The sequence below is a fragment of the Vollenhovia emeryi genome, unplaced genomic scaffold (genome assembly GCF_000949405.1).
Source record: "Vollenhovia emeryi isolate VEMERY1.0 unplaced genomic scaffold, V.emery_V1.0 DF939384.1, whole genome shotgun sequence".
NCBI lineage: Eukaryota > Metazoa > Arthropoda > Insecta > Hymenoptera > Formicidae > Vollenhovia > Vollenhovia emeryi.
The window spans coordinates 46,747-70,304 of NW_011966982.1; the positions used below are offsets into that span (position 1 = coordinate 46,747).

The window sequence follows — 23,558 nt, forward strand, 5'->3', positions numbered from 1 at the left end:
TGCACATTTTGCTAAGTGGGCAACGCAGATTTGCGAAATTTTGGTTGCGTTTCGTGCTATAATCAGGTCCTGTGCGATGCTCTTGTACTTAAGATTATTTTAAGTACAAGATCATTGCATGGGATCTAACCATAGCGCGGGACGGGGCTAAAATTGTGCAAATCTGCGTTACCCCACTTAGCAAAATGTGCAAATTGGCTACGTAGTTATCACGTTTTCAATGTCCACAGAGGGCGTATCGCATTCGCGTATCACGAAAAACGGGGCCGTGACATCTCTCAGGCTTCTCTCTGCTATTACCAAATTAGCCTGGTTGTCGAGATCTCGCCACCGGGTGGACGTCATCAATCATCGAGCTGTTGGTTTGAAGCTTCCGCGAGCGGCCGGTAAGATGGCGCCAGCTCGCCCAGGCATCGAGGGAGAGGCACCCAGTTGAGCCGCGCTACTCGCGCTCGGCGTGCACGGTTTTTCGTCGTGTTGGTTTCTTTCGCCGCGATGTTTATTGCCCCGGACGTATCGCCGAACGGCGACGCAATGTTTGCCCGTGACGACGCCGCCGCGCCTTAACATTCTCGCGGGACGCGTTAACGGGCGTCGCGCGCGAATCGCGCGTGCAGTTTCGGCCGCCGTGATCCGCTCGCGTTCTCCAAACCAAACCCCGATTCTCGTTCTCCATGTCGCACGTGCGTCCCGTCGGCCCGAGATTGATCCGCAACGATAACGCAACGGGAATGGGCTGTCCGCGGGCAACGGCGGCGCGTGACACGTCCGGTTTTTGACAGGGGTTTCCCCGGTTTGCGCCCGCAAACGCGGCCCCCCCGCGAGAACGGGCGAGCCCGGATTCCCTGGATTCCCCCGTTACCGCCTAGAATTCGACGTCGAGACAGCGTCGCGTGAGTGTGTTGCGAGAATCCAAATTCTTTCGATGCCGTCGCCGCCGGTGCTTGGTCTCCTCTAGCGTGTTTTCATCTTTCAGATACCGTGCCGCAATGCCGATGGCAGCGAGAGGGGCCGCGAGCAGTGATCCATCTGTAAAAATGGTACGTCTCTCTCTTTCTCTCTCTCTCTCTCTCTCTCTCTCACCCTCTGGCATCCCTCGTTTTCCACGAGAGAATCCTCGATGATCGTCCCTCGATCGATCCAAGTGCGCTGCTCTATCGATTGACTCGGTCGAAGCCGAGGAGTGCTTGTCAGAGTTCTCGGGGCGCGATTGCGAAACTACATTATGAAATGTCTCACGATATATTTTTGACCATTGTGTTCTCACTGTTGCAAGCCGTCATTGTGCGATTTAAGGGATTGCGTTGTAAAGCTATAAGGTATCGGCTCTCCCTACAGTCACACTTGTCAAATTACATCTCAGGTAAAAATAACGAAGAGAACCCGAGCGTTAAAGCTCGAGATTGCACCGCGGTTGCTTGGCGAGAAAGGCTGAACGGTAGACGCGACGTTGTGGTTTCTAAAGGCTCCCCCGTGTTCCAACTTGCAGTACATAAGAGACGAGTAAGCAGCGGAAACTGTAAATATGCCGGCTTGATTGCCCGTGCAAGATGAGATACAATAAGCAAGAGCTGTTGACGCTGGCTACGCAGCCTTCGCAGAAATTCGAGAAGGAGGGCATCCTGTACGTGAGAGAGCGGCAGGAGGGCTTCTTTCGCAGGACGGAAAGTGAGTTCTCGGCATGTTTTACACACACAAGCGCAGTAAATGGCCTCATTTTAAGTTACAGCAGCAGGAACTTATCCTCAGGAATGAAACCACCGCATGATTGACCCCCCCCCTCCCCTCGTAATCAAGGCTTGACGACGGACTTGTACGACCAGAATCCCTCGTTTAGCGTTTCACGTAGAGCCCTAGAAAGTTGTGCCATTATCGGAGATTGTTGAATGTGTTGCGAGTAAAAAGCGAATAAATGGCTGCACTGGTTTGTCTTGGCGAGAAAGGAATTCGCTGTTTATTATCGCCATTCAAAGTTCTCTCACTGAATTGGAGCTGTTTGATATTTAGACTCGTGTACCCTTAGTTGTGTGATATATTAAATGTCACGCATTAATACGACAGAGTATGATGCACGAAATGGAGACCTTATCGGTTCTCGCAAATTGTCCGCGATAGCCGGCGATAGCAGTGGAGAGACTGATAATTTATGACACTTCTCTGTCCTCTCGTACTGCGGCATGGCTTTGCACGAAAGCAAAATATTTGTTTTGTCATACGTTGAATGACGTCGGCATTAGAAATTATTTCGCGAAGGAGTGTCGAGAACGGAGCGGAGTCTATTCGGCTACTTTAAACTGTATGTTGTATCCAGAGTTTATTGACCAACTCGAGTTTAATTCGGCTACTTGAATCAGAGTAAAAGTATATTACCGCGACAATGATGTCTCGATATTACAGGACGCACATATATTCTAACAACAGAGCGAAACTCTGATCTCGCTCCTATTTGGAAGAATAATTTCTATTTTTATCGATAGACTCGGACGAAAAATGGGACGCTCTGTCGCTTCTCTCCATGTTATTATTATCGGCGATAAAGAGGATCGTTCGTGATATTAATAGACTGATAAGGGATTCGCGGACTCGCGTTTCACTTTCGCGCGATCTGCCCATAAATCGATACGCCCTGACATAATCGCAGATAAAATTACGTCACACTCGCTGCTCTTTCTCCCTTCCCTCTTACTTTGTTAGGATGTCGTTGTGGCGGCTATCAGTATCTCGTGCAATTTTCAGGTAAAAAACCCGACAACAAAAATCAGAAAGGAAGGTCGCATAAGAGCCTGCGAGATCTCAATTGCGTTACCGCCGGCGCGAGCAAAGGTACAATCTGTTGCCCGAGTGCATTTTGCTACAATACTACACGTACTTTATTGGCAGTCCATCTCACGCTCTCACGTCTCACAATTTTCAACGCGACTAACACGCTCTGTGACGGCCCGGCTGATCTTGATTAACGTGCGTGGACGTTTCCTTCGACACTCACAAGAGACACCTGCAAGAGTGATTCAACGCACGCTTTAGCGAAACTAATATCTCCCCGTTTGATCAGCTGAATGTTGAAACGGAGATCGGGAAGATCGAACGGTCTGGCGAACGTTGACATGTAACAACTCGAAAATTTAACATCTCTATTCTCCCGGGTTTAATATTCTGGATCTAACTTTTCCATTTGCTAATTTTCTTGCTACTTGTTGTGTAATGTTTGCATGTTGCATACTTCTTGCTGAGCCTCTTGACTCTCGGTTCAGCATAATAAAAGCGGGAACAATTCAACAGAGTTGGGAAAGTTACTTTATAAAGGTATCTAAGTTGGTTTTTTGCTAAAAATGTAACTAGCTACAGTTACAAGTTACCAATTCTGAAAAGTAACGCGTTACAGTTACTCCAAAAATAACGAATCGTTACTTTGCAGTTACTTTCTTGCAATAAAAATAAAAATATCAACTCTGCATTTGAATTGTAAAGTGCCGATAAAGGCATTAATGCGCAAATGCGATCTGTGGCAGTTTAAAATACATATAAAGTATTGTAACTCTTAATGTAACTATAATTGAATTAGTTACTAGTTATCGAAAAAAAATGTAACCGAGTTAAGTTACAGTTACAGATGGAGAGAAAGTAACGAAGTTAAGTCACAAAAAAAAGTAACTGTAACTTCGTTACAAGTAACGAGTTACTTCCCAACCCTGCAATTCAATCTTGACAAATTCTCGTGGTTTCAGTCTGTCTTTCTTCATCATTGAAATGCACTTAAATTACATCAAGAATTATTTGACGTCAGCAAACGACTAACAATGATCAGGCTTCTAATCGACCACGACTGGCGATGTGTTTTTAACACGGAAAATTTATTGCGAAAAATATTACGTCAGTCAGGGTTTGAACGTGGACCTCCCTACACTCTAGGCGGGCGTCTCGCCTCTGAGGGCCGAGGATACGCCTCGGTGGTCGAATTGGTGAGACGCCCGTCTAGAGTGTAGGGAGGTCCACGTTCAAACCCTGGCTGAGGTGATATTTTTCGCAATAAATTTTCCGTGTTAAAAACACATCGCCAGTCATGGTCGATTAGAAGCTTGACCATTGTATTTAAATTGTTAACAAGAACCCATGTATATACGATTGCTTCTTTGTTAAAAAAGTTAATAAAATGCGTGATATGTAAATTACAAAGAACGCTTGGTGAATCGAGAGTGCCTCGCATGTGGAACGGAATGCTTCGCACGTTGTGTACGTTTGCCGATAAAAACTCGCTGGAAAAGCGACGAAAACTCGTAGCGACGGCGTTTCGATACGTAAACACCCGCGACACGAGACACATCACTTTAAGTTCCAACGAGCGAATAAGTAGAAAACATTTTTGGACATATACGTGCTTGTGTGCATTTTGCATTTATATGTTTGCAGCATGTAAGACTCTTACTTCGAGTGCTTGTACCGTAAATTCCCGTCCAAGATCGCATCGATCGCATTGACGAAGGGGATGAGAAGGGGAGAGATCAAGGACGCAGCGACATAATGACGGAATGATAAGGGCAATCGGTCTCGCGAGGAAACTCATTTTACTCTCGAAAGGACGGCGCATCTATAAGATTGGACGCGCGTGAAAATATTCCGCAACTTTACGGAAGAAAAGTTGTCTGGTAGAAGACTATTATCTTGGCGCAGATCAGTGATCAGAGGCGCGGTAGATTTAAGTCTGATTGCTGCAGCGTATCCTTAGTTACGGTTCCGTTCCCCATGTCTTTTATTAACGACCGTTCGAGACTGATACGTTCTTTCGAAATTCACATCAGCTAATCGGCAGCCCGCAACTTAACCACGCGAGAGACGTTCTCCTCTTCCCCGTCTCTTCCTCTCCGCCGCTTGTTATCGCGCGCAAGAGTCCCCACTCCCGAATGAAAATCCGCCAGCGAGTACGAATGATACGCGCTTAAGCCGCCGCTGCTCTGCTTCTCTTGTGCAGTAAGTCTCGAACGATGGTGCAGACTGCGAGGCAACCTTCTGTTCTATTTCAAATCGCGGGAGCAGTGGTCGGAGCCGCTGGGGGTGATCATACTGGAGCAGTGCACGGTCCGCGTGGATCCGTCCAGCAGCCACGTCCCTTACGGATTCAGCATAGGCAAGTATCTTCGCGCGGCTTCTGTACTGTCTCTCCTTCCCGTTTATCCTCCTCCCTGCATCGCCGCTCTCACGTGGCGTGCGTGGCGACGTCAAAAAGCCCAGAGGGGAAAAATGTTGCAGTTTTCGACGGAGGCTTGTTTCAACAGTTAGGCGCGAACACGGCCGAGGAACGGGACAGTTGGTTGCAGGCGCTGCAGCTGGCCAGCTACGAGTGCATGCGGAGCCAGTTGCTGTCGTTGCGGCAGCGCATCGAGGCCTTCAGCGGGCACAAGCACGACACCGACATACAGATGTTGCGGCTGCAGCGCGGCTCCTTCACAGGTGCGAACGGTCCCTTTAACGGCCCCAAGATTACAACTTTTCCTTCGCCTCGTTTCGTCTTCCTCGTTTTGCGTTCTTTTACGCGCGTTGATTATTGTAAGCTTTTTTGATCTTAGACCTGGAAGAGTTTAACAAAAATTGAATTCAAGATACACTGACGAACTTGACGTTCAATTTTTTACGCTAATTATGTCAAAGATTATATTAGGTGTACAAATGAATAATCCACATTATTTTAAGCAGTTATGAAATCAATTTTAAATTGAATAGATTTTCCCGCTCTTTTGTGTTTATACAATGTTGAAATATAACTATTAAAAAGAACATATAGTTTGGCGAAAGGCCCAACGTAATCTTCAAAAGTATTCAGTTCAGTACAGTCGAAAATGGCAACAGATAAGGTGCATATCCGACACTGCATTCTTTACGAGTTCCAGCAAGGAAAAAATGCTACAAGAGCGTGCGAATCGATTTGCTCCTTTCTCGGCGAAGGTGTTGTATCGTACGATGTGTGCGCATTTTGGTTTAAGCGGTTTAAAAGCGGTGATTTTAGTCTAATCGACAAATAACGCCCTGGAGGCCCTCGGAAGCGCGACAACGATGATTTGGAACAACTGCTTGCTGAGAATTCGGCACAAACGCAAAAAGAGCTTGCAGAACAGTTGGGAGTAACGCAGCAAACGATTTTCAAACGTCTACATGAGATGGGAAAGATCCAGAAAGAAGGAAAATGGGTTCCGCATGAACTCACTGAAACCAACAAAAATCAACGAGTGGCAGCGTGTCTTTCTCTTCTCAATAAGCAGCGTCGGAAGTCTTTCTTGTGGAAAATCGTTATGGGCGATGAGAAATGGATACTCTATGACAATCCGAAACGCAGAAAGTCATGGGTAAATCCCGGCGAATCATCAAAATCGGTCGCAAAACCCAATCGCTTCGGAAAGAAGGTTCTTCTCTGCATTTGGTGGGATATCAAGGGCGTGCTTTATTATGAGTTGTTGGAACCGGGTGAAACAGTTACTGCGGACTGCTACCAACGTCAATTAATCTGCTTGAGTCAAGAATTGGAACGAAAACGCCCGTATACTGGCAAAGGAGAACGTCCAGTGAAATTGTTGCATGACAACGCCAGGCCACACATTGCTTCCAATACAAAAGACACCATAATGAGTCTTGGCTGGGACGTCTTGCAGCACCCGGCGTATTCACCAGATATTGCTACATCCGATTACCACTTGTTCCGGTCGATGCAACACGCCTTGTCCGATATGCACTTCCAAACAGTGGATGAGATCCGAAAATGGCTTGACGACTTTATCGTATCCAAAGACGTAATATTTTTCCGAGATGGAATTCATCAGTTGCCTGAAAGATGGCTTAAAGTTATAGAAAGCAACGGCGAATACTTTGAACAATTTCATTTACTTTCTTTTAAAATAAACCCTGAATGTAGCTGAAAAAATTGGATTATTCATTTGTACACCTAATAATTTTTATTAATAAACTGTCAAGATAGCAAAGTTGTCAACTTTGCCATCTGTTCGAAGCTTCATGGTAAATTATAGTAAAATTGTATCTTGCGTGGATCGCTATTCACGCTTTACAGAGCTTAATATACAGTTGGTTAAATTTGGCACTCACCGTTGATCTCCTGATGAATTCGTTTTCCTCAGATCCGGCGGAAGTACCAATATGCGAGATATCGTTAGCCTGCGACAATCTGTTGTGCGATGGACACGGCCGACCACCCACTCCCGTTTTAGAGATGGATGTACAGTCGAAATCTTCCAAAACTTGGATTAAGTACGCACGTACGGAAGTCGTAGAGGTAACTACGAGAAAAATTCCTGAAAGGAAAAGCGTCTCCTCCCTAATTCGCGCCATTCTGTGAGAGTTTTCTCGTGGCATGTTTCAGCGAAGTAGTAATCCGAATTTCTTAACTACGGTAAGCTTCCGAGCCAGCGACGGGTTAACCACTGATACGAGAATCAGGATAACCGCATACGATGTCAGGGAGAGAGTCAGCCAGACTGCGACTCCGATAGGAAGCGCGGTCGTGACGCTCAGTATAGTGCAAGACACTCCTAGGTAATTCCAACTCGAATGTGTCGCTGTTAAATGAAATCTCGAAGATCACGCAAAGAATAAAATTCGCAGATTTTCAATTACACATTTTTTAAATCAAATTTTTATACATTGACACACGTACAACTTTTCTTGCTTAAACGCGGGTTATTAAAATGATCTAGTTGTATTGTTTTAATTATTTTCATCTTTTATTGCTTTTTTTTTAGATTAAGGATACCATTAAAATCAGCGAAGACAACGACCGTCGGATTTTTAACGATTAATGTGTGGAATCTGGAAGCCGAGGATAAAGGGAATAGCACAGAGAGTACGCCATCGCGAAACGCAGTATATAGCAGTAATAATCAACAACAAGTAAGAAGCTAATCAGCATTTTTGATGAATAACAGATTTGTTGTACTGCTAATATATAGAAACTAACACTTAAGTTTTAACGATATTCACAATATTTTTCAGTTACCTTCGCACAGACGCTCGCAATCGTTACCTCCGAGATTAGGGACGAAAATTAAGTTCCCGCATCAAGGCCAGTTAAAGCTTCTCTTTGCAAATCCATTCGTGCAGACTTACAGGTAAGTTTCTACACCAGCGAGTCGATTTTACTGGCAATAAGATATTTTATAGCCGCCATTTAATTTGATCTTATTGTAGATTTCACTCCGGATTAGGGGGTGATATATGCGTACATGAGATTATGGCGGAGAGCAAACTCTGTTTTCAATTTCCGCAACATTTACTGTGAGCATATTTTATCTCGCCTTACGTTATGGATGGTGAAAGCGCGAAGTGAAATAACGTGGCGGCAAATTGCAGGGGTATCTGGATACAGGAGGAAAAGGAGTTGTTGCAAGAGGTAGCTGGAATGGGAGAACTGAGGGAGCCTTGGCACACGAAGCAAATCGAATTGCTCGATCGTCATCTTCACTTGTTACATTTATATTCCCAAGCCAAAGAAAACTTAGCCGCCTACAAGGGTGAGGACGTCGATATCCATTCTTTTACTTTACAAATAGTTTAATGCATTCGTGAAAGAAAGTAAGCTCTGGCCGGTCTCTTAAAATCTGGTACTCTAGTTTGACGATTCGTATTTTAGGGAGTTATTTCAAGCAGTCGTCGCGAAAGAACGACCGCACTCTCGAATTTGCGCCTTTAAATTTACACCTTCAACGAATGTGGGTTCACAACGACACGTTGAACAAATGCGGATTTTATGACTTTATTAGCGTAGGAGCTTTTACCGCCCATTCCCATAAGAGCAAAAACGGTGGACTCATAAGGTACAGTTTCTTATCCGAGTGATCATCTATAAATATATAAAATGCACTTATAGTTTTTAATAATATTGTTTTTCGTTTGCAGATTGGTGCAGGCACTAAAGGAGTCGCCCATGCGAAGTAATCAGCTCTATCAGGGAACATCCAAAATTACGATGGCGCATGACGCGATCCAAGCGATCAAACAATTACGCCGGGACGTCGTAGAGGCAATGAGATCCTTGATGAAACTCGCCAAGGAGAAGCAAACGAGCGGCATGTTGCCGATATGCGAGGACATGATAACGAAGACCAGGATCTTACTTAGTCTATGGGATCCCGGCTTGGTAGAAGAGGCTTTAACGTTTTTAGAAGAGTACAAAGTCGCGAAGGTCCAGGACAACTCGACCGCGACCTCGTCTTCGGACGACACCTTGACACTGGACTTCAAGGTCAATCAATCCTTGTCACCGTTCAAACGAATCACGCAGCAGCTCAACTTCGACTTGAAGAGTCCCGATTTTGACGACTTCGTCACGCCCGACACTCCCGTGTGCGTGGAGGACATCTGGACGAAGAACGGCATCAGAAATGGCGAGTACGCTTCCATAGCGTACTCGAGAAACGAGGCGTCCAACAGTAACATCGGCGAGGGCGATGTTGCGGAAGAGAATTTCGTAATATTTCCAGACGTGGAGGACGATCCTAAGCAGGCGGAAGCGGACACCGACGAGAATTCTCAGCGATGTCACGACAACGAGAAAAAAGAAGGCTATGACGACGAGAAGGAGGATTTGAAGAACGACACTGATCCGTGCAAGCGTTTCTTGGACACTCAGAAGATGTGCAACTCGCCATCCGCAAATTATTACAAGCCTACGGACGAGCCGGAGCCGTGGGATCTCACTCAGTTGAATATCGAGGCGAGCGTTATGTGCCTCGTATCGAAGGTGAAATTCCTCTGCGGTAGATGCAGCAGTCCGGCTGTACGATTACGTAACAAAGGTAGCATGGGCAGATCGCAGAGTCTAAAGGGTTGCTTGCCGAGCAATCGGCACAATGTTGAAGTTGTTACAATTCAGCCGAAGAACGGTATCAAGTGCGAGGAGTCGAACAAATTGTTAGAAGAGTCGAACGAGCGGCAGCAGCTGAACTCCGGGTTGGAGAAACCGGCGTTCTCCAGGGCAAAGGAAGGTAAGGAAGCCGCTTTACTAGGATGCGATTCTTTGTGTGGAAACGTAGTAAAACCTGCAACGTAATGCATTGTCAGGTATAACCGATACTTATCGTAACTCGTCTTCCAATGAAGTGTGCCAAGCGGTCGATTCCATGACGCGCGTGATCAAAAATAATTCGGGACAGAGAAACAAGTTTACCGAAGGCCTAGACTTCGCGTCGATCGTCGACTGGACGAGCGAGCTTAGGCCGAGCATGAAGAAGCTGCGGCAGGCCATGGACGGCCTGCTGAAAACTGCCAGGCTCACGCACTCTGTATTTCGCGTGCAGGAAGACTCGAAAACGGCACAGCGCGTGTGCAACGTTCGGTATAGACGGGACGTTTGCTTCAGTCAAGCGGTGAGCGTCTTATATTCAGCTTGGTGAGAAATGTGTGAGAGCATCTGGGAATAATCCCCGTGAAATTTCAGCTAACTGCCTTAGTAACTGGCATAATGGCGAAACTATGGTGCCAACGACCCGACCCAATGTTTCTCCTAATTCTCACGACCCTGGGACCATTGGTTTCCTTCGAAGGCCTTCTTAGCTATTACGGAGACGAGATAGACATGTGGGGCGACATGGCCGTAGCGGTCGAGGACACGCACACCGTCACGTTCACTCTGTCCAGATGCGGCATTCAACGCAGGTAGGCGGGAGACTTTATTTGTCATCTCTCGATTGAGTTATGTTAAGAAAAAGATTTTATCTCACCGCGCTTGCTATCCTTGCAGGGTTGAGGGAAAGTCTAATGCGTTCCAGCTCCCTGTGCCGCGCGTGGTAGGATCGCGGAGTGCGCTGACGGTGATACTCCCGGTTCCGGACGCGATTTACTCTCTCTTGCCATTAGTGCCCTCCTCGAGACAAACGTTGTCGTTCAATGTGACCCCGGTGTTCTTCAACGTCGGTATTAACGAGATGGCTTCCTTAGCCGAGAGCCTCGGTACCACGAAACCGCAGGAGAAAAGCAATATGGACAATTTCGATAGATTGAACGAATATTATCTGAGATTTAAGAAGCTGAATCTACCGACGGAACCTACATCTACACGTTGTGAGTATAAAGCCAATTAAACTCATTGCGTAGACACGAAAAGCTAAGAAATATCGTTTACAAAACTTAAGAATCTTAGCTTTAAAACATTTAATCTGCCAGACATTTTCTTAGAATGCCTTTTAGACTTTTGTTGTTGAAATACTTTTCTTCTCGATAGATTCTAGACGTTGATTAAATCTTTTTGTTGCAGTTGCCGCTAGGTCAATTCTGGGCCACACATTGTCGGACATGATAACCAATTTAAAAACGTGCGTGCAAGAGAAGGTCAATAAGAACGTAGAAATTTTGCAATTGTCCTCGCAAATATGCCGAAGGATGCGCGGTTTGAGATTTACCAGCTGCAAAAGCGCGAAAGATCGGACCGGTATGTCGATCACTCTCGAACAAGTCAATATATTATCGTCGGAATATCACCTGGCTGAACACGAGTATATGAGGGCTCTCGACTGTATGCGAAGGTAAATGCATGAGAAAGAGAAACATATTTGAGCTGAACTGATCAGTAAGAACGATTTTCATTCTGTGCAGTGTACCAAAACTGTTGTATTGCGAGTAATTTGGAAAATTATATTTATCTTTTAAAAAATTAGATTTTTCTTTCTTTCTTTTTCGTAACTTGCGAATTATCCGGAATGAACGCATTGCTACCGTCTGTTTTAGCGAGGGATGCCGCCGGGAGAACACGTGGAAGAACATCGGTGTGCGCAAATACGCGTTCAACAGCTTGCAGATTCTGACGCTGCCCAGACTCTACCGACCGCCGACCGGCACGTACGGATCTGCCCAGACTTAAGGAGGAATCCAATTAGCGTTAACGTACGCACATTGCACGAAATTAAGTTTGACTCTCTGGCTGTGTAATCGCGGATTAACTTCCGTAGTATGTGCTAAGTATGTAGTACTTGTTACAGAGTAGCAAATACTGAACGCCGAGACGCGTTCAAGTGACGTAATTCTTTAGAGAATTTATTGGGGACACGCGACTGGCACGTGTTAGGCATACGAAATGCCCCAATCCAAGGGACGTAGCAATATTATAACAAAAAGAAGGAACTTCTGCGTTCGCTTTATAATTTTATTTTATCTTGTTGAGATTTTTTTAATTTACGCGTTCTGAAATTCGACTAATTGTTGGTTGTAGGAATTCCATGTTTTATTTCCGAGCACAAGAGCCTGTAGCTACGCTCCCCTCCCGAGAGCGGCATTTAAGTGCATTATTGCCTGGATTTGCAACGTAGTGCACGGGAATTAACGCGAGCTCGGTGCCGCGAAATAGTAAGCGGTAAATTATTTAATTTAATTAACGTATTGTAATGGGGCTGGCCGGAATTGCAGGGTGAATCGGATTATGATAAAAACTCCCGGGCCGATTCGTTTCGACTCGCTTTCGTATCTTTCGAAGATTCTTTCAGTATCTGTTGCTTTCTGTTCCTATATGTATGCTGTTTCTGTGGTGCAGATCTTTCGATCCAATTCACCCTTCGCTCCAACCCGCGATTGTTGGCGAGTTTTTGCAATATCGTACTTTCGGATACCGTAAACGTTGAACTCGCGAGTTTGGTATATTTCGCAAAGGCTGCAAATAAATCAATGCTTCGCCAATCATTTCCGTTGCATCATTGCACGTGTGATTTTCAGCACGTTTATCACATTCAATGTACGGTATTGCAAAAGCTCTCTTTTGTATCTAATCGAATCTATCGTATTCGTTGAATCGATTATTCGCCTTCACTGGAATAATTAGCTCGGTGCCATTTTCTGCCATATTATTACTCGTGGAATATCCGATAATGTTAGCATCGTCAGCATCGATTTCGCAGGAATATCGTGAGATATTCGTATTCAGGAACGAATGACATTGTATTTAACGGGAGAATGTTATTTTCACACGCGTCTGTGCGTGCGTGGGAAATTTCCGTGTTATATTCAGCATTTTGTCATACAAAACGAAAACCAAACACATAGACACGTAGCCGTACTTCCATCACCCCAATTGAATAATCTACTAACGCGTTACCATATCCGTAAATATAGACGGTAGACTCCGACAGGAGTTGGACATTGTTTTCAATAAATTATTAATTTTACCCGAGAGAGAATGCCGAATGCCTGGCTCCGTTTGCTCTCTTCTCGTTTCTCTCCAATTGGGCGACACAACAAATCCACATCCTCCATTTCAAACGCTCGCGATACATCCGCGTGACACATTCCTGCGATTCGGATTTAAACTTGTCCTAAAAATCGCGAACAAACAAGAGTGTTATCCGTCCAATCTTTCAGTTAGATCGTAATTTTACGGAACAACTCGACTGGGCAGATATTTATCAGAAATGTGAAGATTAGTTTCAAAAAATTTACCGAAGAATCTATAGATTTAACTCGAGTCGAAATTTTATCGAAAAAGAACAAATTTTCGCCAGACGCGCTTATTACCCAGCACCCTGTACTCGCGCATTTATCGTATCGCGATCTCGTACGACGTATCTATTACGATCTCAAACTCATCTCGGAATATGAGTGGGCAGGGGGGGGGCTGCATAGCAGGCATATTGTGGGGGATAGGGCCGGCCGCGCGCGATACAATATATACCTGACGAGGGCCTGGTGTTGCCGAACACCTGCTCCGCACCGGGTCCGAGCGGAGACCTTTGTCCAAGGGATATAAAACTCGTACACCGTTTCGGCTGCGCCAGTAGGCTTTCGAGAAGCGATCGAGCGCGCTGCGACAGTCCCCCCGGCTTCGACACGTAACTTCGCGACTCAACTCGACGATCTCGAGATCAATCGGATAAATCGTGTGCAAAAAATAAAAATAAATCACGTCGAATCGCGGTGAATCTCGTCGATCGCCGAATAAGTCGTGGCGAATTCTCGTTGAGGAAATTCCAAATCGAGATCTCGAAGAGAAATTCCAAGATGCGGGGCCTTAGGAAACATTAAATCTGGAGATCTGTTAATTCTGAGCCCGAGGATCTGATAAAATAATATACACGATACACGATTTATAAAATAAAATATATCCCTGAAGGAGAATATATGAATTAAGAAGTATAGAAGTCGGGAGATCTTGACTGAAGACACTCGAGAGATCGGCGGACATGGCGAGTCTACGGTTGCTGTTATCAGCTATTATCGCCGCGAGCACGTTGATTGCCGGCACGCGCGCGGTTGAGGATCTCAATAGCACGATCAAGCTATTGCAGGAGCAAGTGAGCGCACTGTTGGACCACCGACAGGAGGATTACAACGCCTTGGAGGAGAGTCTGAAGCAGGCAATGGAAAAGAATACAGAGCTCATCGTCCTTAGAGATGAAGTGGAGCAACTGAGGTAAGACGCAATTTGCCGCATTTTTTTCTTTGCGCGTGGTGTATCGTAATACAATACACACGTATAGAGCTCGCCAAGCGCATAATTATCGGCCGATGCATGTACGAGAAGCTTCACAAGTTCATCGAAGTCTCGGGTTTCTGTCGGGCAAATTTTTTACAAAGGCCAGGATCCTAGTTTCCTTTTTATACAAAATTGTCAGAATGTAAGAGTAAGATCTACCTGAATCTAGGTGCGCGGTAATGTTTCGTTGGCAATAATAGTATGACAGTTATTTTGATGAAATGGAAGATGGAAAAGAGAATAGATTTACCCTAGTGTCATCCTTGTTTTGAAAATAACGTCAGTCTCTGCTGCTATTATCGTAAATAAAAGATTTAGTCTGGTTTTAATGACGGTGGGGGGAGGCTACCACAAAAACGTATTATAATCGTATCCCCTCGCACGTGCAGGAAGGAAGTGAACGCTCTTCGCGGCGGAAGTGGCAACGAGGCGAAGAACGAGCGATTGAGGGTGCGATGGCTAGGCAGCGCCGTGACGGAGCTACAAAGCGAGGTCGCCGAAGTGCTCAGGACGCGGAACGCGAGCGAGGAGCTCGCCGAGCGCTCGAGGATGAGGAGCGAGCTGGCCCTGCTCAAGGGCGACGTCGCCGAGGTCGGCAGGAGCGTGCGCGACCTCGGTGGCAGGATCACCAAGATCGAGGCCACCCTTGGTACCATCAGGCTCGACATCGCCGCGACCAAGGAGCGCGCCAGCCTCCTGTCCCGCTCCTGCGCGGACGTCAGCAGTCAGGTGAGTTGTCTCCTCCTCGCAGATGTTGGGGAGTGAGGCTGATACCGGAGGAAAAAAAAAGAGCAAAGCCTGATAGGCAGATGGTACCAAATTGCAGCGCAGTCGAACCAGACCGGGAGTAGGAATGAGAGGAGAGAGAGAGAGAGAGAGACTTATCGCGCAAAGAGTACACTTCATTCCGGAGCGGCGGATTAAGGTTTCGTTTCGCGAGTCTGCTCTTCGTGCGAACAAAATTTCTATCCGAGTGTAAATTCATTATTTCGCTCAAGTATTTTACTTTAACTGATGCATGTTGTAATTTGGCGCTAATCGCTAGATGTTTAAGCCAATTAAGCGTCGCTCGAGTCAGATTCTCTCCTCTTTTACACGAATGTACGTAGAATAATGAATTCTATGTACATACAGATACGTATTAATGCGCGTTCCCCAATGCCGCCGGGATTCCTAGACGCGCGCGTGCCGCTCGCCGACCACGGCAGATTTTTTCGGCCACAATGGGCCCCGCGATCGATTTCGCGGTATGCGTATACACGCCGAAGGGCCCGGCGTGCGGTTGCTCGCGCGCGGACAACGGGCGTCCGTAGATAACGGCTGCCGCTACCATTTAGTATTTATGGCAGGAAGAAGAAAGGGGGGTGCACGGTCCGTACACCTGCGCCTTGCACGGGGCGGCCAGCTGCTTGGTTCCTGTTTCTCGTTTTGCCGCTTGGCAGCTGCTTCTCAACCTCCTCCTCTCCCTTCTCTTCCCTTCCTCCCGCCTCGCCCGCGCAACGGGCCCCTCCTTCGGGCCGCACGCATATGCCCCTCAGGCCCACCAACCTACCTACCCTCTTCCCTTCTCTCTCGAATACTCGCCGCCCTTTATGCTTCTACCTTCAACTCTCAATCGTCATAACGAGTCGAATATAATAAAATATAAGAATTGCAAAATATCCGATTCGCGGGGAATGGGAGTTGAAGTGGGTCATTGAGCAGTAGAGAGTTTGCAAGTTCAAATTTATCTCGTGCAATTTTTACGCGAAATCATTCCGCGGTGGTGTGCAATGTTTCTTGGATTTTTTTAAAAATTATTTCGAAAGAAGAAGCGATAATGGGTCAACGTGTTCGCTAAATTAGTTGTTTAAGAGATACAAATAACGCCAGAAGTATGAAATCACGTTACGTATTAAAATAATGAGATAATATTAAATTAGTAATTTCCGATGCACGGGAGAAATTCTATGCTCACGCATCTGCGTGCGTTTATAAATTCGTTTTCCGAGTTTCGTACCAGTTTCGATCGGCGAACCTTACCGTCCACCGTGGTATTTGACACACGCTGGCGACCGCAGCGGCCACACGACCGACAGCTGTGGGCCCTACTCTCACGCATTCCACAAATGCGCGTGTATCGCACACGCACAGTCACGCATACCACATAATCAAGGACCGTCTGTAAAAAGGCGACGAATTAAAGAGAGAATCGGTAGAAATTTATTTTGTGGAACGAAGAGATTCGCGGGAGAGAAAATGGTTTCACTAATCGAAGTTACTGTACCATTTATGTTAAAACGTTATACCGACCATTATATCTCGTTTTTCGAGATCTCAGTCGTAGAGAGACGTCATAGACTAATCGCGAGTAGACGTACGTTCGCTGCGCTGGACGCAAAATTCACCTTTTTCATTTGTTGCAGTTAAGCACGGTACAGATCGAGCTGAAGTCCCTCAAGTGCGAGTCTACGCATCCCGATCAGCGGCAGGACCCGCAGAAGCTGGAGCATCGCAGCAAGGCCGACGTCTTTCGCAACGAGGTGAGCGGATCGCACGAGATTGCGTCAGCCCGAAGACACAGCTATTCCCGCGCCCTGGCTCATCGCACTCGCCTCGAGGAGCGTCTGCGTAACGTCGAGCGGAAGATCTCCGTGGTGGCGCGGAAACGAGCGATAGTGGAGAAGCGGGTGGTATACGAGGATCGCGAGCATCTCGAGGAACGAATGAGGAGCCTCGAACTGGCGCAAGCAGAGCTCTCTCGAAGGGTATCCAATGCCAGCCAGGATCTAGTGTCAATGAATGAGCTGGACGAGTCCGTGGTGCGACTGTACGACTCGGTTCGTCTGCTCGAGGAAACCGTTTACACCAATCGTTCCGAGGTGAAGCGAGAGCTAGCGAAGCTGGAAATAAACGCGGCGCGCAAGGCAGCCGAGCTGTCGCTGACCAGGGGGGAGCTTGGCAATCTTCGACGAACGGTCCAGGCGTTGAGCGTGAGCGCGTCACAGCTGCAGCAGAAGAGCGACGTGCAGCGGAAGGGTCTGGACGCCTTGAACGAGACCCTCAGTCAACTGGACCTTTCTCGGAATCTGGCCAAGGCGGCGAACGTGACGCACGAGCTGGAACAGGTGGAAGATCAGTACCGTCTCATAGTGGATTCCCTGCCGGGAAATTGCGAGGAGCGCGACGGCTTGACTTTGCTTGCGCCTGGTCCCGGAGCACCGTTGCTAGCCTCCTGTCGCGCCGGCTGGATTGTCGTGGCTCGCAGAATTGACGGCGCGGTCGACTTCGATCGCACCTGGAACGAGTACTCGGTCGGCTTCGGTTCGCCGGTCAGCGAGTTCTGGATCGGCAACGAGGCACTGCATCGACTCACTCGCGATAACTGCAGCAGACTGCAGGTCGACCTGACCGATACCTACGGCGTGCACTGGCGCGCCGACTACGAGCACTTCACGGTTGATTCCGAGGAGACCGGTTACCGGCTCCACGTGTCCGGTTATTCGGGCAACGCGACCGACGCGCTGTCCTATCAGGACGGCATGGCGTTTAGCGCCAAGGACCGCGACATGGACATCAGCACCACCGACTGTGCGGCCAACTATCGGGGCGGATGGTGGTTCAGCCATTGCCAACATGCCAATCTCAACGGCAGATATTCCTTGGGTTTGACATGGTTCCAGTCGACGACCAACGAGTGGATGGCAGTTACATCTTCCGAGATGTCGGTGCAACGGAAGCAAAACTGTTGATGAACGTTTGATGACTTGGAAATTATTTATGTCGAGTTGACGGAATGACGCTAATTGATCAATTGTAAGAAAGTGTTGGAAGTCCGTTCTGTGTAATTTGAATCGCGCATCTCGTATGTAATAAAGCCACAAGAACATTTGATTGCAATGCCAAAGAGTTAAGTGTAATTTAAAGACTGTAATGTAAATACGTTATATATATAGTTATGCACAAATGAAGTAAACGCTGTAAACATGCAAAGAATATATATTACTTATTGTATCTGTATAGTAATAAAAAATTATTAAAACTCACTAACTTTTCACTGTTATCTTAATCAACTGCATATAATTTCTCAATATTTAAAGCGAGTTTATCTGTGGCTAGCTCTGTTAGATTAACACTGTTACATCATTTCACGTATCTATATATATATATATATATATATACATATATTAATTCTACTACAGTTATCTATCACATTTTTAATCCGTCTAGCGTCATAGTCATTGAGAATGTTAGTTGTTGGAGGCGGCAATGTGATCAGTGATAAGGGATTGAAACTACCATTCACCTGTATATCCTGAATTCTATATTTGGATGAATGTACTATTTATAAACTATATTTTTGTAATTCCTTTATTTTAGTATTGAGAGTTTTTAGTTATTTGACCATTAAATACATTATGTAATACTAAATTAACTAATGGAAATACAATTTTCGATTCTTTAACTAACATGTAATATGCTTATAAAGTATTAATAGATTAAAAAACTTCATAAAATATAATTTTTAAAAAATTCAAAAGATTGCATTATTAATCTCTGTAAAACTCTGTAAAAAACTTATTAATAAACGTATGACAGTAATTTATACTTAACATAAATGCATTCATATTGAGATGTATAAAAGAGGTAAAATATTTTAGTCGCTCGTACTCCTTCCTTAAAACACGCCGATGTCTGAAAATATATGAAACTCCTTTTATAAATATCTAGGAATATAAATAATATAATGATTATACAATTATTATATAATTCATTAAATATCTATTGGTATACGTGTATAAACAAAATATAAGAATTAAAGATTTATAAGGAAAACTTTAAAATTTAATTTGCACACCTTTTTACGTGGGTGTTTCTATTGGAAGAGCTGACGGCTTTAAAAAGCGCATCGATATAATACTGTTATAAGCAGCATCTATTTCATGTACAGTACTTTCTAAAAGCTCCATAAAAGATCTCTCGTCCTTCACGATTGACTTATCAGCCATTAAAGACAGGTGTACGCTGCCTCCATAACTTAACAGAGCAAAGCCGAGAGCGGTAGTACTTCTGAAAACGGATCGTAATATATCTATATGTCGCTACGATGTATAATAATTTTATTTGTTAATTATTATGAATCAAAATTTAGCGATACGGTACTTGTTTGGTATCCAGAAGGCAATGTTGCTCAAAGAATTATTCAGGATACGCACTTTTTCCGGCCCACGTATATTGCTAAATACCATCGTGCTGCGACTTAAAAGAAAAGTCCTTAACATTTTCACCGGTAATAGCGCCGACAGATATTTCATGGTCCAAAAATTAAGTAGAATGTCTGAACTCTTTCTGCGTTCGTTATTTGCTCTTGTAACATCTTGAAGACGCTCAAAAAATTGAAAATCCCGATTTGACCCGACGACTGTTCGTCCGTTCGCATTGGCAATACAAATTCGCAAGAGAGCAATCGAAAACTTATTATCTAACGTTAAACTTTCATCGGGCATTGATAGTCTTATCGGCAAGATGACCGTTAATGCATCGGGAACTGGTTTGTTGATCTACAGAAGAAAGGCACATGTTTCAAGAACTCTGAAACGGATCGGTACAACATAAGTGTCTAAAAATTTTCTGATTTTCTAGATGTTATTTAAACATATTTCGGATTTTTTTAGATTTATTTGCTACTTGAAAGCTTTACGCATACTTACGCGTAAATGATATTTGTGTACACTGATGGAAAAAGCTGTCAGTATTATATCTTCAAATTTGGCACCTGTATTCTTTCTTATCTCCCGGATTTTCGTCAAGAGATTCTGCGATTTGTTTGTCACATCATTCTCTAACCAGTGGGACATTATCTTTTTACCCGTTTGGGGCGGGCCATGCAGAGCGCTGTAAAAACGTGTATATTTATGATAACAAAGCTTATTTAAAATACTATGTGTAAGGCAGATATACTAAATAAAGCTGATAAAACTTTGTTTTTTGTGAAATCATAAATGGAAATTCTAATCTTTAAAATTAGATATTCTAAATGTGGAGCTTTTAAACGTCTATTGTTTCACGGTTGCTATTTTCTCGAAGATTAGACATTCAGTTTAACAGAGTAGTTAATCGTTAAATACTAAATGCACAGTGAATTAAATATTGAACATACTTTTTGTCCATGCCCCGAACAGCTTGTTGAATGAAGAACTTCGGAGAAGAAAGCAAAATCATCGTAATCTTCTGAAATCTACCGTACATTTGTTTTATTGTCAGTACAATATCTTTGAAACTCAACCACGTACGGTCGATCAACATTTTCGCTTGCTGTTTCAACAACTCGACAGTTATACTATTAAAAAACTTCAACGACGCAGGAAAATGATCTCGCAGGTCTTGCGCAATTCGTGAGAACTTTACGTAAGTAAAAGGCATCGATGCGGCAAGGATATTCTTCTTATAGAATCGCACAACATCCGCTCCATTCTGGAGGTTCCTCTCCGAATTGCGCAATACTGGAACGATCTCTTTGAAACGGTCTCCCGTCTCGCCCAACGTGTTACTCTTGATTTTTACTCTCGTCTCTTTTATCTCGTCCTCCTTGGCGATCGTTTTGAGCAACAGGCCCAGGAGGGCCACTCCGTCACCGAGGGAATGATGAACGCGAATTAACATGGGAATCTTTCGGGTGTCGGTGTTGAAGCACTCCTCGGGAGACAATCGACCCTCTTCGACACGAGACTTGGCTCTAGGACAGCGTCTTCCGACGAGGATCTCCCACGCGGCTCTGTGATCGTCGGGCAGTGGTTTATTGCAGACGTTTTCCAAAGTCTTCCTGAAGGATTCGCCAGAGGTATCCTCGCAGGACCCGTCGCAGCTAGCGTCCACACATTCCAGCCATCTGATCCTGCCTTTCAGGTCCACCTCCTCGCTTCTCTCCCAAAAATAATAGCCGAACTTGCGGCTTCGCAGATAGAACAGTTTCTCGAGCGTCGTACCAGCGGCCTTCGAAACGATGCGATCATTTACGAGATTTCTGAAATCCTCCAGGAAAATCGTGTTCGAATTCCGCGTGGTCTTCTCCAATATCATCAAGATATTAATAACGGATAGAGAAACGGCATCTTCAACGGCCCATACACAGTCTGTGCCCTTCAAGAGACCAGCGAACTTGTTCCTCAACTGGAATCTTAACACGATCTCGACCGAACAACGATAGCCGTATAAAAGGATCACAGCGATCACGATGAGCGGAGCAAATAGAAAGATGCAAGCAGTTCCTAATAGTTCCCATAATCTCCGATACATACTGTCGTTAGAAATAACCGAGTTTGATGTTTTTCCTTGCATTTCTCGCCTAAGATTTTACAAGTCGTTGATTAATTCTAAATACACCAGTTTTAGTCAATTCTTTATTGATTCTACCGATATGGAAATCCGAATTAATTTCTCCGATTAATTTCCGATTGGTTTCCTTAAACTACATAAAGTTTCGCAGTATCTGAAAAAAAAATACATTTTTTAATAAGTTTAAATAACGTACGCGCGTATTTTTTTCTTGCCGATTTGTCAAATCGATTAGAATTAAATGTGTTTTCAATAGCTTTCCTTGTCACCCTTGATTCGAGGTACTATTGTTAACGCGTTATTTTTATAGTGGTTCCCCAGTAGGCATAATCCACTGATGACTGATTTTAATCAACTGGGCAGAAGCAGAAATAAATGATGACTATTTAGACCGATTTTCAGAATTTTTCACAGGCAAGCTCACAGTCAGGAATATCATATAGGCATATTGTATGTAACAATCCACACAGCACAAAGCTCCGATTAAGCTCCCAGGGAGTTCATTTCGCTGAGCTCCCGGGAAGCTTAAAAAATTCGACAAAAGAAGCTTCCAGGGAGTTCATTTCGCTGAGCTAAAGTACCTGTAAGATTTTTATAGAATAAAAATTACGTTGAAATTTAGTAACATTATTCAGTACTTTTTATATATCGAATTATGTAATATACGAATGAGAAAAACATTAATATTACATAAAATGTGATTGATTATCCATATATATGGTGTCTTGCATTTCACCGGGGTAGCACTCTGTACTATTATGTCATATTAGGTGTACCTTTTTTTCAGCATTTTGCTACAATCTTCCCCAAGTGTCCAAGGTTGCATGACTTACCTCTTGTATGTCGTATGTCGTACATTTTAAAACATGACTTCTCAATTCCCTGCGAGCTTAAATGAAGCTCTCCGGGAGCTCCTATGTCCGCTTTTGAGAGCTTCTTAGGAGTTTTATTTAAGCTCCCTGCGAGCTTAAATGAAGCTCCCCGGAAGCTCCTATGTCCGCTTTTGAGAGCTCCCAAGGAGCTCTGTGCGAGTTCGTTTGAAGTTCAAGTTAAGCTTATGAAAAATTTTAAGAGCTCCCCAGGAGCTCTCTGGGAGTTCCCCGTGCTGTGTGGGAAGTTGCATAAGACGCGGTAAAGAATCGTCACTTAACGAAGACCGTTTTTCATTTTTTATAAATTTCATTTTGGAAAATGATGTCTCACATAAATATGTAGAGTCTAGCATGGAATGAATTTTAAGTCCAAAATCGCGAAGTTTGGGGTACGACGATTCTTTCAAAATTTTATAAAAATCGGCACCAGTTGATTAAAATCAGTCGTCAATGGATTATGCCTACTGGAGATACTGCTATAAAAAAATAACGCGTTAACAATAGTACCTCAAGGATGACGAGAAAAGCTATTGAACACACACATATACGTTGCTGAGCCTCGAGCGGCGGGCAGAATCGACTGAATGACCTATCTCGCCGAGCTTAATCATTAGATCGTTCTTTAGATATTTACTTACGAGGAACTTCTTATCTTATTTTTGAGATTTGTCCTGTTTCCGGGAAACGATTCCGACACGCAACTGCCGCTGAGATCGGTGAATGTGTTATTCATATAGGGAAGCCACAGATCTTTCGCCTACATTCGCAATAAGATTGTGTAACTAAATCCCTTAATTATCTTATTTCTTACCGACGCAATGTTTACCTCTGCCAAGCATCACTGTATACCGCTTCAAAACACGCATTCGCTTAATACTCAAACAATTCTTTCAAACAGCGATATATTTTATTTCATTAAAAAT

At 44.6% G+C, this 23,558-nt stretch overlaps 3 protein-coding genes across 7 annotated transcripts; 2 read left to right on the forward strand and 1 right to left on the reverse strand.

Moving 5' to 3' along the window:
- Positions 1 to 328: 328 nt before the first annotated feature.
- LOC105558087 (type I inositol 3,4-bisphosphate 4-phosphatase) lies at positions 329 to 13,152 on the forward strand. Of its 5 annotated transcripts, none has more exons than XM_012005596.1 (19): positions 329 to 893; positions 977 to 1,040; positions 1,490 to 1,668; positions 2,737 to 2,823; positions 4,967 to 5,122; positions 5,227 to 5,445; positions 7,119 to 7,273; positions 7,361 to 7,533; positions 7,740 to 7,887; positions 7,990 to 8,105; positions 8,185 to 8,271; positions 8,347 to 8,507; positions 8,627 to 8,810; positions 8,893 to 9,980; positions 10,057 to 10,361; positions 10,433 to 10,650; positions 10,736 to 11,055; positions 11,249 to 11,516; positions 11,719 to 13,152. In XM_012005596.1, exons 3-19 carry the CDS (start codon positions 1,551 to 1,553, stop codon positions 11,849 to 11,851), a joined length of 3,936 nt encoding a protein of 1,311 aa, XP_011860986.1. In that variant the 5' UTR covers positions 329 to 893; positions 977 to 1,040; positions 1,490 to 1,550; the 3' UTR covers positions 11,852 to 13,152. The 5 variants fall into 5 exon arrangements, with proteins under 5 accessions (XP_011860986.1, XP_011860988.1, XP_011860987.1 ...); XM_012005598.1 differs by having other exon boundaries at positions 330 to 893; positions 10,096 to 10,361; XM_012005597.1 differs by having other exon boundaries at positions 330 to 893; positions 5,245 to 5,445.
- Positions 13,153 to 13,249: 97 nt separating this feature from the next.
- Positions 13,250 to 18,474, forward strand: LOC105558086 (protein scabrous-like). The gene is made up of 3 exons (XM_012005595.1): positions 13,250 to 14,386; positions 14,839 to 15,178; positions 16,855 to 18,474. The coding sequence occupies exons 1-3, from the start codon at positions 14,157 to 14,159 to the stop codon at positions 18,178 to 18,180; spliced, it is 1,896 nt and encodes a 631-aa protein (XP_011860985.1). The 5' UTR covers positions 13,250 to 14,156; the 3' UTR covers positions 18,181 to 18,474.
- A 311-nt stretch (positions 18,475 to 18,785) lies between these two features.
- On the reverse strand, positions 18,786 to 23,358 carry LOC105558085. The gene is made up of 6 exons (XM_012005594.1): positions 23,274 to 23,358; positions 20,589 to 21,917; positions 20,140 to 20,323; positions 19,592 to 19,989; positions 19,287 to 19,498; positions 18,786 to 19,123 (listed from the first exon to the last, which is right to left on the reverse strand). The coding sequence occupies exons 2-5, from the start codon at positions 21,764 to 21,766 to the stop codon at positions 19,291 to 19,293; spliced, it is 1,968 nt and encodes a 655-aa protein (XP_011860984.1). The 5' UTR covers positions 21,767 to 21,917; positions 23,274 to 23,358; the 3' UTR covers positions 18,786 to 19,123; positions 19,287 to 19,290.
- Between the last annotated feature and the right edge of the window lie 200 nt (positions 23,359 to 23,558).

Coding starts and splice junctions, on each gene's coding strand:
- LOC105558087 (XM_012005596.1), top strand. CDS start 1,551: ATGAGATACAATAAGCAAGAGCTGTTGACGCTGGCTACGCAGCCTTCG. Junction 8,811..8,892: donor AAAAACGGTGGACTCATAAG/GTACAGTTTCTT, acceptor TTTCGTTTGCAG/ATTGGTGCAGGCACTAAAGG. Junction 9,981..10,056: donor GTTCTCCAGGGCAAAGGAAG/GTAAGGAAGCCG, acceptor ATGCATTGTCAG/GTATAACCGATACTTATCGT.
- LOC105558086 (XM_012005595.1), top strand. CDS start 14,157: ATGGCGAGTCTACGGTTGCTGTTATCAGCTATTATCGCCGCGAGCACG. Junction 14,387..14,838: donor GATGAAGTGGAGCAACTGAG/GTAAGACGCAAT, acceptor TCGCACGTGCAG/GAAGGAAGTGAACGCTCTTC. Junction 15,179..16,854: donor GCGCGGACGTCAGCAGTCAG/GTGAGTTGTCTC, acceptor CATTTGTTGCAG/TTAAGCACGGTACAGATCGA.
- LOC105558085 (XM_012005594.1), bottom strand. CDS start 21,766: ATGCAAGGAAAAACATCAAACTCGGTTATTTCTAACGACAGTATGTAT. Junction 20,324..20,588: donor GTTCGGGGCATGGACAAAAA/GTATGTTCAATA, acceptor ACGTTTTTACAG/CGCTCTGCATGGCCCGCCCC. Junction 19,990..20,139: donor TACACAAATATCATTTACGC/GTAAGTATGCGT, acceptor TTTCTTCTGTAG/ATCAACAAACCAGTTCCCGA.